Source organism: Hypomesus transpacificus, chromosome 23 (genome assembly GCF_021917145.1).
Source record: "Hypomesus transpacificus isolate Combined female chromosome 23, fHypTra1, whole genome shotgun sequence".
NCBI classification, from domain to species: domain Eukaryota; kingdom Metazoa; phylum Chordata; class Actinopteri; order Osmeriformes; family Osmeridae; genus Hypomesus; species Hypomesus transpacificus.
Genome location: NC_061082.1, coordinates 2,496,681 through 2,514,136, shown reverse-complemented (window position 1 = coordinate 2,514,136; position 17,456 = coordinate 2,496,681). Strand labels below are relative to the sequence as shown.

The window sequence follows — 17,456 nt, the reverse complement described above, 5'->3', positions numbered from 1 at the left end:
CAGTTTCTTCCCTTCTGCTGTTGGCCTCCTCAACAAGGCTAAAAGTTCACACTGACTTCAATGACTTCATGTCTTAAAACAATTGCATTTGCACTACTCACAATTCGTGTAATATTTGTATTTTATATTGTAATTTATACTGTAAATTGGCAACTTATATTTTATTTTATTTTATGGCAACTTATATTCTACTTTATAGTATATTTTATTTTAAATTGTATTCCACTTAGTATTGCTAGTTTATGTATCCTTAGTATAGTTAGACCATATATCTAAATTTAAGATTCCTATATGTTTATTGTATGCACCTTCCTGCCAAAGCAAATTCCTTGTCTGTGCAAACTTTCATGGCGAATAAATCCCTTTCTGATTCTTTCTTTCCTCATCTTATCTTTCCTTGTTCTCCCCCTTTAAGAATGGAGTTGGTGCCCAAGCCTTGGAATAAATCCTTTCATCATGCTCAGAAGAGCATGAAGGAAGGACTGCACTCCATCAACCCCACTATGCTGCAGGTGCTGGATTTGTGGCATGTGTCTTTTAAGTGAGTATGCTCTCACCTAAAATAACTACTACACACTGTTTAGGTGGTGGTCTGTGTGTCCAGTAGGACTTGTACCTGTACTCTATGTTCACATGTCAGTAGAACTAAACTCATTTGTTCACTTTCATGATTCTGTCTTCTGTAGGAAGGTGCGCCTCATTGATGTGGAGGAGTTCCATAACACACAGGAGTCTATGGAACTCTCTGTCTTCCAGCACCTGGTTATCCGTCACATCGAGAGTGCCAAGGACATCCTCCTCAAGAAGTATGTTAACTCCTTCCTGACCTGTGCTGAACATGGTCAAATTCAACCTTGACACCACCACTTTTTGTATTGTACTGGAAAACAAATGTCTTCCACAGATGGTTTCCTGAAGTCCAGCATATCTACTACCAAGGGAACAAGCGCAAGATGGTGCCCAGCAACACCAATGCAGCCAAACTGCAGTCTTTCTTTAACTGTGTGGCAGGCCTGATGACTTCCCAGCTCCAGAGCCTTGCACTGGAGTCTATGCAGGACTACACACATCTCATTAGTCAAAATCCGGTAGAATTACTCATATGATGGTAGATTATTGTGGAGATTGCAGGTAATCTTTAAATGCATATTTAAAATATCTCAACTGCTTCATATGGCCTTTCTTCAGCTGTCAGTACGAGCCCACGAGCACCCTGGCTTTGTCCTGAGACTCATCCTGGACCAGAACCACATTCAATTTGAGCCCAACTTCAAAGACTTTGAGGTCATCCTCCTAAACGTGTACGACATGATGCTGAAGTCTGTCAGCCTGGTGCCTCGTGTGGAGACCAAGCTCTACTCTGAATGGGTAACTACTAGAGTCATGGTTATGACTGGGAATGGTTATGACTGGTGATTTACATTTTGTCATTTAGCAGACGCTCTTATCCAGAGCGAATTACAGTAACGGTGCGTTTACACGGCAGCGACGCGAGCGACGCGACAACATGCTTTCCATTAATTTTCAATGGAGCCAGGCGAATCACTTGCGTTGTGCATTGTGGGTCGCAACGCGATCCAAGCAATTTGAGTTGAGATTTTCTCTGTCTTTCCTTGTCAGCCGGGCGGCCAGTGCGGGGGAAGCCTGAGGCCTGTGGTCCTGGCAGAGATCCTGGAGGCCCAGCAGGAGGAGGTGAGAAGGGTGGTCCGCTCGGAGAGTGCTGGCCCCAGGGAGCATGTGCGCCTGTACGACAGGTATGCCTCGCTAGTGTCCCAGCAGGCCCTGGAGGACGTGGAGCAGTTCCTCCGTGAGCAGCACTCCTTCCAGGAGATCATGGTGGAGGTGACGCGCTACCAGCAGCTAGCAGACGAGATCCAGTACGACTCCAGCAAGGTACCAGAAGAACACAGCTTACATTAGAATACCAGAGTACCGCAGCTTACATTAGAATACCAGAGGATAAGCAGCACCTTGTGTGCATTAGGCCTCACATATACTATTACTGTATGTGGGTATAGTATGAACTGTACTAGAACAAGCTTGACTTGATCTTTATTATTTTGCTTCTTACCTCACCCCTGATATAGCTCATGTACAGTGATGATGTTAGTTTGGCAGCCTCCATCCTCCAAGACAATATCATCTTTAAGGGCTAAATCAGCTTGTTTAAGCAGAAAATATCGATTGTGTCAGCTTGTGTGTTTCAAAGCCTTCCTAAAAAAGAAAGGTTCAAGTCACCGTAGCTAAGGGTGCAGGTCTAACTGAAGCCAGCGTAGTGCCTGCCTCCTCAGCTGCATGGTTCCTGCAGGTGGTACGTCTGGGCATGTTTGAGGTCCACTCCCACGAGCTGGTGAGAGCCCTCGTGAAGCGTGCAGAGGGACTGTGCCAGAAACTCATCGCCCGCATGTTACAAGACCATCAGGTGTTCAACCAGAAGTAGGTACCATCCTGAAAAACATTTACATACTCCCACTTCTTCTCAGATTTGCAAGAGGCCTAAACAAAACCGAACTACCGCATTTGTTCCCCAGAAGCAAGAAAATATGTATTGGGGCAGAACACACCCTGTTTCTTCAACAACAAATGTTCCATGAAGAAAATGGACCACTCACCCCTCTTATTTAAAATGCTATCGGCTTCATTGCTTCTGCATTAACCTTCTCAATCCTCATGCTGTGGACCCTGTAGTGCAGTATCATTTACTCAAGACAGACTCGTACACATTTACATTACATTTACATTTATGTATTTAGCAGACGCTTTTATCCAAAGTGACTTCCAAGAGAGTTTTTTCAAAAGTGCATAGGTCACTGATCATAACAACGAGATAGCCCCAAACATTGCGGGTAGCCAAACATGAAGCTTACATTGTGAAACCAAATAAGTCCCAAATGGAAGAACAATAAGAGCATGTAGTTTGACAAGGTACACTGCAGCTTGTAACATTAACTGGAATGTGCTTTGACTCTCAGGCTCTGTGATGAATTTGAGAAGATTGCAGAGAAATTACTGAGCACGCCCAGCAACACCCAGCAGCTGATGGAGCTGAAGGTAACTGTCATGGCTGCCAGGGCTTTATGTTCCGTGATGACAGATCTGAAGAACTGACAGGCTCGTCATCAATTTGATGTTCTTTATTTACATTTACATTTATGCATTTAGCAGACGCTTTTATCCAAAGCGACTTCCAAGAGAGAGCTTTACAAAAGAGCATAAGTCACTGATCATAGCAACAAGGTAGTCCCAAACATTGCAAGCAGCCAAAACATGAAGCATACATTGTGAAAAAACTAAACGAGTGCCAAAAGGGAAAACCCATAGAGCATGCAGTTATACAAGTTACAAATTAAAACAACATGAACCACAAAAAGTGCAGGACTGTACCTGTAGAAGAACAATCGACAGTAAAATATTTCACAGCGAGTACAAGACTTAACTTCGTTATAACTAACCTACAAGAGCAACAACTCACTCAATAAGAGTCATTGTGATCCTGGAGGAAACTAACATCAGGTCCAGCCAAGCATTCCTAAGTGCCGTTGTACTCCCGGAACAAGTGCGTCTTGAGCCTTTTCTTGAAGGTGGGGAGACAGTCAGTGTCCCTGATGGAGGTGGGGAGCTGGTTCCACCATTGGGGGGCCAGGCAGGAGAAGAGCTTGTGTTGGGACCGGGCGGTCTTGAGCGGTGGGACCACCAGGCGGTTGTCTGAGGAAGACCGTAGGTGACGGGTGGGAGTGTAAGGTTGCAGGAGAGACTTGATGTAGTCGGGTGCAGTCCCGTTCACTGCTCGGAAGGTCAGCACCAGGGTCTTGAATCTGATACGGGCGTTGATGGGTAGCCAGTGGAGAGAGATGAGGAGCGGGGTAACATGGGAGCGTCTGGGTAGATTGTAGACCAGGCGGACCGCTGCGTTCTGAATCCTCTGAAGAGGGCGGGTTGCACATGCTGGGAGACCAGCGAGCAGCGAGTTGCAGTAGTCCAACTTGGAGAGGACCAGTGCTTTGACTAGCAGCTGGGTGGAGTGCTCAGACAGGTATCTCCTGATCTTCCGGATGTTGTAGAGGGTGAATCTACAAGACCGGGAGACTGCGGCAATGTGGGCCGTGAGGGAGAGCTCTTCATCCATGGTAACCCCAAGGTTCCTTGCAGAGGAGGGCCTGTGAGGTGTGGGGGAGTGTCCAAGGGCCTGTGAGGTGTGGGGGAGTGTCCAAGGGCCTGTGAGGTATGGGGGAGTGTCCTAGGGCCTGTGAGGTATGGGGGAGTGTCCTAGGGCCTCATGAGTTTACGTGGGTGCTGTTTGGTTCTTGTTCCTTCTGTCTCTGTGGCAATGCTTTTCAGTGGTGTCAAGCACTGTGTTCTTTTACGGTGTAGTTATTTACTTGAATTAGTTTGGAAACTTTTTATTCCTTGTCCTCAGACTGAGTTACATTGTTGTATTCTATGATGATTAGACGCAAAATGATTCCACTTACTGTATAATGATACTTCATAAGTGTAGAAAGGAAGAGTTATTGTGACCAGAACAGCCTGTTCTGGTTCTGTATTTGGAGTAGATATCAGGTAAACAGTATGGTCAAAGTATAGCTCAGTGGTTAAAGCACTTGACTGCAGATGAAGAGGTTGCAGGTTCAAATTACCCTTTGTACTGTATGTCGGGGTAGGGTTAGGATAGAAGCGTGTGCAAAATTATTATTTATTATTATTATTACATTAAACGGTAGAGATGAACCATATTAGCATGGCGTCAGAGGAATCCATGCTCCTTTCTTCCCTTCTTCCATCCAGACGTACGTGGATGTGGTGCAGGCCCAAGAGATGTCCTTGCTGGAGAAGAAGCTGTCAGACTCCAAGACACGCCTGTGCTTCCTAGTGGACTATGTGACCTTTTCGGCTGTGGACATGCGTCTGAACAGGCAGACCTTCCAGTGGCACACCCGCATGCCCTCCATCCTGGAGGAGCACCGACAGATCACCAAGCAGAAAGAGGAGCAGTACCAGGGAGGCCTCAAGGTCCGAGAGAGATGTCCTGGGAGGGGTGGGAGGATGACCAGGAAACCTGTATGTCCTGGAACTCAGTATGACCAGGACAGCTGTAAAAAGAAAGGTTTTAGCTGACCTTGTTAGCCCACTTTAAACCAGGTTTTCCATCAAATCTGAACAAGGCTTCTTAGTTGATTTCAGACATAATTGATGTGAGCTGTTGTGGCCGTCTGGCAGAACAGAAACCATATAACTATGATTTGTCTTCCTGCAGCTGCGCTGTGAGAGGTTTGTGGAGGAACTGGAGAGCTACGCCAAGCAGGTCGAGGAGTTTGTGACCTTTGGAGACCTGTCAGAACTCAGCAAATACCTGAAAAAGGCCCAGGCCCTCAACTCCAAGCTGGATGTTGCCATGGAGAAGGTGAGGAAGAGAGCAGGGAGGATCTACAGACCCATTCACCACACCACACCCAGCGCAATTGACTTTGTACGCTGACACATGTATCATTCCTATTTTGCACTCGGCGCACAGCTGACTTTTCCCTTCACAGACAAGTTCAAGTCTTTTATTTGTCAGACGCACGTCAGTGAATTAGGGAATGAACTTGTGCTACCGGGGGCGAAAAAGGAGGCGTGTTCCGGCGCAAACGTTCCCTGGTGCTTTTTTGCAGTTTCAGAAAACAATTCCGCCACAAACCAGAAAAAAAGTAGTCTAAAATCAGTGTGGTGCTATTTTAAGGGCGCAAGCTTGGCCCGTGTGCACTGCTGGCGAGGCCAAGGTCTTCTTCCTGTGAAGCTGCGTTACATTGTTTTGTATTATTGTATGGTTTTGTTAAATTTCTTTCATGTCAGTGATTAAAAAGACTTTCATGAGAAATCTCTATGTATGTGAACTTGATTTGTAACAATTGTGGCAATTCCTCCCATGCCTGTTTAACCGAATTTGGGTGGGTTTCTTCTCCCATCCCCATACAATATCACTTCTCTATCTTTTACGGCCCCGATGAGAACGTCGGTCTCCTCGCTGTTAACCGCTCCTGGCGTGCGCCTGGCAAATCCACAGTTATAATAGCAATCCAGTTTATTGCACGTTACGCCCAAACTACACCTGTGACTAATGTAGCTACTTCATACCATCCCATTTTAGATTTGCGTCGGGCGCAAGAGTCATTTATCCTGCCGGTATCATAGCAACAGCGCCAGAGTTATTTGCTTTTCGCGTTTGATACTTGCGTTTCAGATCGTTAAAATAGGGTCCGTAGTATGTGAGTAGAGTGTCTCTACTGTATGTGTCTTAGTTTCAAAGCTAAAATAACAGTTTAGTAAATGAGTTAATAGGTTATAAGATGAACTATTAATATTTGGAATGTCTTTCCCCGCTTCCCTCCTCCACCCACAGATCGAGGGCTTTAACCAGGAAGAGGAGGCGTTTGGCTGGCCAATAACCCAGTACCCCAACCGGAAGAAGGTCCAGGAACGCCTCACACCCTTCCTACGGCTTTACGAAACTGCCGCTGACTTCCAGAATCACCACCACCAGTGGGTCCATGGCCCTCTGTCCGCCGTCAACCCAGACAAGGTGGAGGGAGATGTAGGGAGCTACTGGAGAGCCCTCTATAAGCTGGAGAAGAACTTCCAGGAAACACCCAAGGCTCTGCACATCACCACCCGGGTGAAGGCAGAGGTGGAGGCCTTCAAGGAGAACATTCCTATAGTGCAGGTTGGTATTAACCAACGACAAGCAGGTTTATTCCCTGGATTGTCCTGTATTTCTGGACATTGACAGACGCTGTATGGAGAATCATACATTCCTACCCATATACCTTCTCAGACACACTGGTACAGTGCAGGGCTTAAAATAAATGTTTTTACTTGGTGGCACTGGTGCTCCCAACTTTAAAACATTTTTAAACATTTAGGAGCACCCACCGAATGTTAAGGAGCACCACAACTAAAATCTTTATGTTATACATTTATTTTGCATGCTAGTTGGCTCCCTGTCACAAATCTAAATTCAGCATTAAAGTTTAGAACGTAAAAATTACGTTTAATTTAGGGCTCTCAACTCTCACACATTTGCCGTGACACTCAGACATTTCAACCATTTCACGCAACACCTTGTATTTCTGATGCTGAAAAGAAAGGGAAAACTTGTCCCGCTGATTATTTGCACTTGCACAAATGCTCCCAAATATATGTATCGCACAGACACAATTTTGGGAGCATATGCAACCAAAATGCTTGCAATTTCCAGTCCTGCAGTACTCATCATAAAAATCCATACTGGAAATTCATAGTGCTATTACTGCTACCCCGCCCCCCCAGGTACTGTGTAACCCCCCCCCAGGTGCTCTGTGACCCCCCCCCCATCCAGATTCTGTTTAACCCTCCCCCCCCGGGTGCTGTGTAACCCAACTCCCCTGGAGCCAAGTGCACAAGCTGGGAGTAAAAAAGTTGGTCTTAACTCTTACATCAGTCTTCGCTACGTCCGACTTTGTGATTTGAATTTACACCAAGTGCACCAAGCTTGACAAACCATGGTCGTGGTCATTTAAGAGCTTATCCAAAGGCAATCTATAGCTAGCCTACGTCTCCCTTCAAAACAAGCTATGTATAAAGAAAACAAAAAGAAAACAAAAATAAATGTTACTGATAGTGAAAATAGACTTATGGAGTTGTATACTGAGAATAGAAGCATGCTCAAGGGAAAATGTTATAATATCAACACAAACAAACAGAAACAATCAGCTAAATCGATCACCAATAAAATTAACAGTGGATTCGTGCGATCACGGACGACTCTTTCCTCGCCTTAATGGCATTTCCAAATGTGGCCTATAAACAAGACTGCCATCGTTGTGCGTATTGTGCAATCAAACTGTTGTACATTATAATTACCATGGATATTAGTCCAACTTATGCCTGCTCCACACTAGGCGTAACATTTACACCCAGGTGAAACACATAAAGGGCTTAAGTCTAACTGGTGCATTAGTCGTAACTTTCAGTTCTACGTCAGACGTAGCGTTATGCCCAGGCGTACGCCCAGGTGGTGCACTCCCCCCCCCCAGGTGATGTGTAACCCTACACACCCCAGGTGGTGTAACCGCCCCCCCCCCCCCAGGTGCTGTGTAACCCCCTCTCCCCCAGGTGCTGTGTAACCCCCCCCCCCCAGGTGCTGTGTAACCCCCCTCTCCCCCAGGTGCTGTGTAACCCCCCCCCCCAGGTGCTGTGTAACCCCCCCCCCCCCAGGTGCTGTGTAACCCCCCTCTCCCCCAGGTGCTGTGTAACCCCCCCCCCCCCCCCAGGTGCTGTGTAACCCCCCTCTCCCCCAGGTGCTGTGTAACCCCCCCCCCCCCCCCCCAGGTGCTGTGTAACCCCCCCCCCCCAGGTGCTTTGTAACCCTACACCCCCTGCCCCCCCAGGTGCTGTGTATCCCTGCACCCCCAGGTGTTGTGTAACCCTACATCCCCTGCCCCCCCCAGGTACTGTGTAACCCCGGTCTCCGTGACCGCCACTGGGACGCCATGTCGGCGGCGGTGGGCTTCCCTCTGCGCTCAACTGAGGAGGCCTGCGTGGCTCGCTTCCTGCCCATGAACCTGGACGCCCACCTGGGCAAGCTGGAGGGAATCAGCGAGGCAGCCAGCAAGGAGCACTCCCTGGAGAAGGCCCTGGAGAAGATGATCCAGGAGTGGGGAGACATGGAGTTCAGTCTTCTGCCCTACAGGGAGACTGGCACCTGCATCCTGTCCTCCGTGGAGGAGGTCCAGACATTGCTTGACGACCACATCGTGAAGACCCAAACCATGAGAGGATCACCGTTCATCAAGCCCTTCGAGCGAGAGATACGGTAAGGATATATTAACTCTCAAATCTACTGTACAGAACGCCTGCTATTCTATATACCCTTGAATCATTAGATAGACTTACTTGCAGTGTCAGAGGAGAACAAAAGAGGAACACACACATGGATGTGATGTTGTATTCCAGTAGATAGTAGTCAGGGCTCGACATTAAGGCTTGTCCGCTTGTCCGGGACAAGTGGATTTCTTTGTAGTGGAAGAGAAATGTACTTGCCCCACTGGAAAAGTTAAAACTCAAACAAAAAAAAAAGCCTTTTTACTTCACGTTATGTGCCACTCATTACGTCTATTTTATAGATTTTATTTTACCGAATTCTGCATTAGCAAAACACAAGAAAGTGGCTTTGTCCCAAGATCTCTACAGAACGTGCAGCTAATTTAATGCTCAACACTTGAGGGGGCTTATTACTTGAAAGAGAAAGTATTTACTGTGAAAGAGGAATTATTTACTGTGCCAAGTCCTGATAGTTACACTATCAGGACTTGGAAATTCTGTGACTTGCTAAAGTATGCAAATGGTTAGTAGAACATAACATTTCATAATCATTTCATTAAATCAAGCAGCGCTGCAAGACCCAGTGAAATGTTATATACAGCTAGCAAACTAACGTGAGCTAGGATTGCTAATGACATTGGCTTACTCAACTTCGGTAGGCTATCCTCAGTATTTGCAAGCTAGCTAAACGTATACTATCTAAAATAATTTTGTAGACATAACAATGGATTGGTGTTAACTTTTAAATTTTTCTACAATTTCCCATTCTACCCGACAGAGGCTGATTTACCAAGGGAACCTTTAAAAGGGGTATACTTTACAGTTGAATATTAGCTGATATTTAACTACATACATTTAACAGATACAAATGCTGCTAATGCTTACTAGGTACACAGCTGCCGAGGCTTGCTAGCTAACGTCAACACACAAAAAAAAAATATATATATATAAATGCATAAAAATGCATAAATGTAAATATATAAAGTGAAAAATCTTTACCCGGACAAGTGACTTTTGTGCATGGACAAGTGAAACATTTGGACAATTTACTTGTCCAAAAGACAAGTGCCTCAAAAAGTTAATGTCTAGCCCTGGTAGTCATCCAGGTGTCCCCACCTCAAGAATAGAAAAGGAAGAAGCGTTTGATACATCGTTAGTCCCAAACGAAGGTTCCACTAGTGAACAAGGGAAGCTAAATCCCCCACAGTGTGTGTGATATTTGAGGCCCTCTCCTGTGTCAGGGCTCGGAATTAACTTAAGGAAGAAGTTTAACTGGTTATATAACATTGGATAGAACTGTAGACTGGTCACTGTATCAGCTCACAGCAGGCACATACTGTGCAGTAGGCTAATAGCGAGTGTTTTGTAAATAAATTAAAACAAGTCGCACCAGAAGGATTATTTGCACAAATGCTGCCAAATATATTTAGAGGTTGCACAGATAAGATTTCTGGAGCATATGTCACCAAAATGGTTGCAAATGTGAAGCCCTGTGTGTGCTTGGTGCTGGCAGGGAGTGGGAGGGCACCCTGCTGCTGCTGCAGGAGATCCTGGACGAGTGGATGAAGGTGCAGTCCACCTGGCTGTACCTGGAGCCCATCTTCAGCTCCCCAGACATCATGGCCCAGATGCCCGAGGAGGGCCGGCGCTTCACGGCCGTCGACAAGACCTGGCGAGACACCATGAAGCATGTCTCCCTGGTAACACGCACACACATGCAAAACTGTGTGATGATTTTGTTAGATTGTTTGCATGTCATTAGAAGGTTGGATGACCATTTGTCCAGCTGCACTGTTAAGGAAGCGGTTGAAGACTATCTGTCTTCTGGTGGTATGACCATGTTAGTTAGTGTGAGTGTGTGTGTACATGTGCATTAGTGTGTGTGTTTGTGTACATGTGCATTAGTGTGTGTGTTTGTGTACATGTGCATTAGTGTGTATGTGTGTGCGTGTGTGTACATGAGTGTCCTAGGTCGTCCTTGTTTGGGTTGGAGCTGTCCAACCCAGACTAGAATTCTTTGATGAATGAGTTGCCAGACTAGTTATTATGGCAAACCTTATGTTTTAATAACAACCAGTCCCTGCAGGTGCCTTAACACTCAAACAAACACACACACACACAAACACGGTCACACCAGCACCCCTAGAGAATTTCTAAAGGGTAATTGGCGTCCTCAGTAGACCTGAAATGAGACACATCAATATCAGGCAGCATCCTTCACAAACTCTGGCTGACTGCACCATCGAATAGAAATTATGGATTTTGCCTGGAAGGAAGATGTTGTGTGGAGTCAGAAGGAAAACAGCTATAGTCTCACTGTCTGTGTGCTTTGAAGTTGTGTGAGTTTGTGTGTGTGGGGATGAATTTGTGTGGTATGGTGTGTGGGTGATATGAGTGTGTTTGTGTACGGTGTGGTGTTATGGGCAGGCACATATGTACGGTGGCCCGGAAGTGCAAACCACACCCCCTAATATGAGCACATCCCCCAAATGAAAACACTCCCCCCAAATACGAGTCAACTCCCCCCAAATGGGATGACTTGCTCACCTCCCCCCAATACGAAAACACACTCCCCCAAATGGGAAACAACATTACATTAACTCAAAAACACATTACATTAACTCAAAACTGAAATGGTTGGTACTGGTACTACACTTCCTCGCTCAATGGATGCAGTAACTAACAAGAAATAAGAAATTGATCGACAGAAGTACAAAATGCAATAGCCTAACATATTACGTGCACCAGGACATTTATTTGGGTATCGAAGCATGTAGCAAATAGTAGACTACTAATGCAAAAGCATAAAGTGTGTGTTAAACGTAAAAATTCATAGCAACTAATTAGCAAACTAATAAGCCAACCAATTAATCAAATAATACATTTTTAGTAGTCAAAATCAAGTAGGCTCCATTATCACCAGTAGATGCTTCTCCTTATACAGTACATACCCCATTATCACCAGTAGATGGTTCTCCTTATACAGTACATACCCCATTATCACCAGTAGATGCTTCTCCTTATACAGTACATATCCTATTATCACCAGTAGATGCTTCTCCTTATACAGTATATACCCCATTATCACCAGTAGATGCTTCTCCTTATACAGTACATACCCCATTATCACCAGTAGATGCTTCTCCTTATACAGTACATGCCCCATTATCACCAGTAGATGCTTCTCCGTATACAGTACATACCCCATTATCACCAGTAGATGCTTCTCCTTATACAGTACATGCCCCATTATCACCAGTAGATGCTTCTCCGTATACAGTACATACCCCATTATCACCAGTAGATGCTTCTCCTTATACAGTACATACCCCATTATCACCAGTAGATGCTTCTCCTTATACAGTACATACCCCAGTATGCTGAACATGCTTCTGAGGGGCAGCAGCCACTAGGGGCTGCTGAAGGTCTACACTGTAGACTCTACAGCTTCTCAGATCAATCAGCACGCCTGCTTCCTTCGCCAGTATTTACTCTCCACTCAAATGAATCAGTTACCCTATAGTGGACAAAATGGTAGATAAAAACTCAAATGAATGGAAGAGACTCATCCTCATGGCAGCTCCGGCACAGCCAGAACGCCCTCACTGTGACTCAGGGGGTTTCTTCCATCACACTGGTGTGTGAAAGAATGCACTGGGATGTGTATGTACAAGAATGCTAGACCCACACGTACACAACACACATAACACATATACACAACATACAATAGCACACAAAAGTAACACAGCTCCACAACACACACACACAATATGAACTCATAGGAGTGGAGTGTTGAACCAGGAGAAATCCTTACTGAGCTGTCAGTGTGTCTGACCCAGGAGGAGAGTGTGTCTGACTGTGACAACCCTCTCACACTATTGCAGGCCTTTTGTCAGAGCAGAACAAAGCTGAAGTACATGTTGTCCATGTGTGTGCACATGTGGGGGTTTAAGGTCCACTGTTTCACTAAATCTGGTTCAAGTATTTCACCTGTTAGCTGAAGTTACATGATATGATTATGGCGTTATTATACACCACTGTGATCCATTCAACTAAAAGCTTGTGAAAAGCCTTTAGTTGGCAGATTGATAAAATATCTCTTATCAAATTGTACCAAGTGATGAGCTGAAATCACATTTCATATGATTCTGAAAAGCTCCATGTCCCTTCATCACTTTTGCATGCATACCTTTATGTTCATCCAATCGACCTGAAAGAGCTCAGATCATTTGCACAATCCCTCCATTCAAACTCATTAGTTCAGCCCATCGTTGTATTTCCTCACCAAATTATGTAGATGATCTGATTCAGTCCTTTTTTATACCAGTAACATGGTTACAGTTGTCCATAGTTACAAGTCTGGAGCAGGGCTGATATCAGAAATAAAATCCTATAAAAAGGGATTTATTCCCTCAAAATGGAGTCTCTTCTGTCACCCCTTAGCATGGTCAAATGACAAATTTGCATGGTTACAATAGAAGATTTAAAGAGGGTTTAACAAGAAAAGGTTTCTGATTACCTCGCTCCTCGTACTTGCTTTTAGAGTCTCCTAGAAAGAAAGGCCTCTATTTTAGCATGAAAGCCGTTGTTAAAGTTCAATTTCCAGCCTATGCCTCGGCTTCAGTCTCCACAGGTAATAAGAAATCAATAGCAATCAGGAAAGGGGAAAAAGCAATTATTATCTCTGTCTGTGATACTGTGAGGGGTCCACACAGTCCACTCTGTATCTAGGCAGAAGGTAGGAACAAAAACATGGTTATTCTCATTCTGGTCCCAGTTCAAGATCTGAGAGTTTGTCTTCCATAGTGACTGACCTAAACACTTTGACACACACCCTGAATTTGACCAAAACAAGTCAAAACCATGTAAGGACTTGAAAGTGAATGTTTTACTTCAGCTGCAGTTACTAACAACTCCTGGGTAGATTAGATGACCTAAAGGCAGTATGTTTCTGCACAGCAAGCAGTCTACAAACTTTTCTATACGGTACTTGTAGATTAGTTACCACAGATAGATAACACATCATTTGGATTCAGACTCGCAATCATTTTTCAATCTTGATTACATAAAGGTATGGACCAGAATAGATGACACATTTTTCTTCTCCGTTATGGGCCCATCAGATACATGTCAAACCTCCCAGTGTGGAGAGAAGGGTCCAGTGATAAGATGGAAAGCCTTGTTAGTGTCTAACTGTGTGTGTAGTTATGAATGATGGTCCTCTGTTGTGTTATCATTCATGCCTTCCCTTCCAGTCCCGCTCCCTGAGAGCGTGCTTCTGCATTCTGCTGTCCAGCCTTGAAGATTAGCTCGACACTGGGCCTTTCTGGGATGTCCAGAGGCAACATGTTGAATTAGCTCAGATGAGATCAGGCTTGTTCTGCACCACAGGCCCCAGGAGAAGCTCCAGTTTATAGCAGGATTTCAGCCTCCCCTGGAACACCGATCCTAATGTTTGGAATTATACTAAAAATAGCAGAAAGAATTGCTTAATCCTTACTAGACTTGTAGCTGTGAAAGGGGATGACTAAAAGCAACTATTATTTCAGACTCAAGGCCATTGATATCAGCGCAAAACAAACTATCCTTCAAATTAGGCGATTCCTAAAAGCTTTAAAAAATCCTGGTTGCTCTAATTATATATTTTTATCACAAGAATGCTTTTGTGCATGATCACCCATGTTAAAAGATGGTTTGATTGGCATGTCCATTGTATTTTATGAACAAAAATAATATGCAATTTATATTTTTCTGCTACTAATTTAACTTTTCTTATTCTGACAGGACAAGCATGTGCTGGCCGTGGTGGCCATTGAGAAGATGGTGGAGAAGCTGAGGAAATCCAACGAGTTCCTGGATATGATCTTGAAGGGCCTCAACATGTACCTGGAAAAGAAGCGCCTCTTCTTCCCACGATTCTTCTTCCTGTCCAACGACGAGCTGCTGGAGATCCTCTCCGAGACCAAAGATCCCACTAGGTGAGTCGATGTTCCTCTTACTCATTTATGAAGCCTTGATAGGTAAAACAACAGTCAACAGAGTTGGATGACTTATGGTACACAATTCCCCAAGGATAAGACCCCACACAGATAAAGATCTCTTAAGCTTACACTACAATGACCCACCAGATCAAGAGCTTTGATTTATCGAACAAACCCTACCAGGTACAGTAAAGACCTTTCAGACATCACTTGTAGAACGATTCATAGGAAAGATCCATAAGAATGTGAGGATTTGCCCTTGTCCAACGTGCATAGTAGCAATGAGACAACAGTCAGACTAACCCGCTCAGAGCCCTGTGCCCGCTCAAGGTTAACCTAACCCAGGACTGGAAGGGAAGGCATGAATGATAACACAACAGAAGACCATCATTCATAACTGTGCCTGCTCAGGGCTCTGTGTTGGGGCTTTCCTGTCAATTGCTCTGGTTACAATCAGTACTTCTTAAGGATAGACTTTTAAAACTATTTTGCAAGGATATGATCTAGCTATTTTATTGCATTGTAGGTTAGACTGATGCCTGTGGGCTGTGATGAGTGTGATGGGCTCCCATGGGGTGGTAGGGCTGTTTGATAGAGTTTGATTATGCAATGGCGTCATTTATTTGTGAACATCAACACTTTTTTGTCCTCCATGGTGAGGTTTGTGTGTGAGGGCACTACATGTCACCACTACATGTCATGTCACAACTACATGTCACCACTACATGTCACCACTACAAGTCACCACTACATGTCACCACTTTGTTTAGCACATTGATGCAGACTTTTCAGCACCTTGGCCTACATGGACACAATGGTGTAGAGAACATGCTTTGCCTCTTCATGAAGACATGCTCAGAAAATAAAATAAAAAAGAGGAAATGGAGGGGGGAAGCAATTTAACTGAGTAGAAGCCTTGGAAAACTAATTTCAAGCCTTGGAAATCCTGTACTTACTGTGGGAATTTAATTATAGAGGCTGTTCTTCTCCCTGTGACACCCTGGCCTACTTAACTTCCCAGTGGCTCCCTGAAGCAGGCCCAGGCTGATAAGCAGCCCTTGTCTTATTCACCCAAAGTATTTGGTTAATAATGAATGTGATTTCAGACAAAGAGGACTTAGCCCTTTTCTCTTCCTCTTTTGGATTTTATATCTTTTTATCCTTTCTTCATCCCCAACTTTCGCGGCTGGGAGTTTCTTCAGCCCCAGTACAGAGCCTCGCTTTTCAGACAAGTGGGGATTTTCAAAAGCATATGGAGGCGTGTGATGAAGCCGTAGCTGGGCTGAGTTGGGGTGACTCATGCATGCTTTCCTTTCACAGGGCGCGCCATCTCAATGCCGTTTTAAGTAAGAAAACAATGTGTGCCCATCTGCCGATCAATCAAGTTTTTGGGGGTTTATTACAGCTTGTCCAACCATGCAAACCTAGTTTTTTAGAGGATTTTCCCCCTTGTCATCTTTGCTTTCTTGCTCCATTTACCGTTGTTGTCTGGTTTGTTACATGTATTCTTTGGTGTTGACAAAATTGTATTGATCCTCTAAGTGGTTCCCAGAAGCATTTATTCAATACAACACTATTCCCCACAGGCTACATTAGAGGGTATCTCAAAGCAATTGTTTACTAAATGCTTTTCGGTAGTGGGTTGCCTGAGAGGAATTAAATCCATCTCTCGTGTTCACAGAAAAACTAGACTGCAATCAATAGTAGATTATCCGCAGATGATTTGGATTAACCAGTTGCAAACATCTAGTTTCATGTAACAAACACAGACATTACAAGATGGACAAATGAGTGAAGAGAGAATAACTATTTTGGAAGGAATATTTTCTCTCTGGGGAAAGTCCACTGTAGCGGTAGTGTTGACCCTCTGGTGGATCAACATGAATACAGAGGCTGCTACAGGGGGGGTATAGCAGGTGGAACAGACTAGAAACAGCTCTCTCCTCTCCCCCAGGGTCCAGCCCCATCTAAAAAAGTGCTTCGAGGGCGTGGCCAGTGTGGTGTTCACTGACGTGCTGGACATCACCCACATGATGAGCAGCGAGGCGGAGGTGGTGGGGCTGCTGGACACCATCTCCACCTCCAAGGCCCGAGGTCAGGTGGAGAAGTGGCTGCTGGAGCTGGAGAATGGCATGCGCAGCTCCCTGCAAAAGGTAGCTGCCCAGGACCTTGCAGATGATACCATCTGACCAAGACTTCTCCCTTTAGAGAGTCCTTCGATTGTTGACTGGATCCAATAGATTAAGACAGATTATATACATATGGAGGCACGCATGAAATCTGACTAATGTGGACCCTGTGTACTTTGCTTTGGATGAAAGTGTTGAATGAATCAAATGTAATATGTATAATATAATGTATGATGTAATGTATAATGCAATGTGTAATGTGTGTGGTTCCTAAGGATTGAGTCTGGGGCAGGTGTGTTCTTAACTCTTCCACCCTGTGTGTGTGTCAGGTGATCGGGGAGGCCATTGAGGCGTATCCCCAGGACCAGAGAACCAGCTGGGTGCGGGCGTGGCCAGGCCAGACCGTGCTGTGTGTCTCCCAGGTCTACTGGACCAAGGACATCCACGAGGCCATTGCTTCAGGACAGAAGGTGACCAGGACCGACCTCACACTGGGCCTGTTCTGCTG

General features: G+C 45.0%; 1 protein-coding gene across 1 annotated transcript in view; it reads left to right on the top strand.

Moving 5' to 3' along the window:
- dnah7 (dynein, axonemal, heavy chain 7) overlaps positions 1–17,456 on the top strand; it is an 83,572-nt gene that overhangs the window by 2,669 nt on the left and 63,447 nt on the right. Inside the window, exons 5-19 of the mRNA XM_047047282.1 lie at positions 416–541; positions 687–806; positions 905–1,088; positions 1,189–1,368; positions 1,621–1,893; positions 2,309–2,436; positions 2,973–3,051; positions 4,786–5,010; positions 5,255–5,401; positions 6,380–6,700; positions 8,466–8,830; positions 10,352–10,538; positions 14,623–14,816; positions 16,774–16,972; positions 17,278–17,418. Coding sequence (XP_046903238.1) covers positions 416–541; positions 687–806; positions 905–1,088; positions 1,189–1,368; positions 1,621–1,893; positions 2,309–2,436; positions 2,973–3,051; positions 4,786–5,010; positions 5,255–5,401; positions 6,380–6,700; positions 8,466–8,830; positions 10,352–10,538; positions 14,623–14,816; positions 16,774–16,972; positions 17,278–17,418 — 2,869 coding nt within the window. The remainder of the gene's footprint in view (positions 1–415; positions 542–686; positions 807–904; positions 1,089–1,188; positions 1,369–1,620; positions 1,894–2,308; positions 2,437–2,972; positions 3,052–4,785; positions 5,011–5,254; positions 5,402–6,379; positions 6,701–8,465; positions 8,831–10,351; positions 10,539–14,622; positions 14,817–16,773; positions 16,973–17,277; positions 17,419–17,456) is intronic.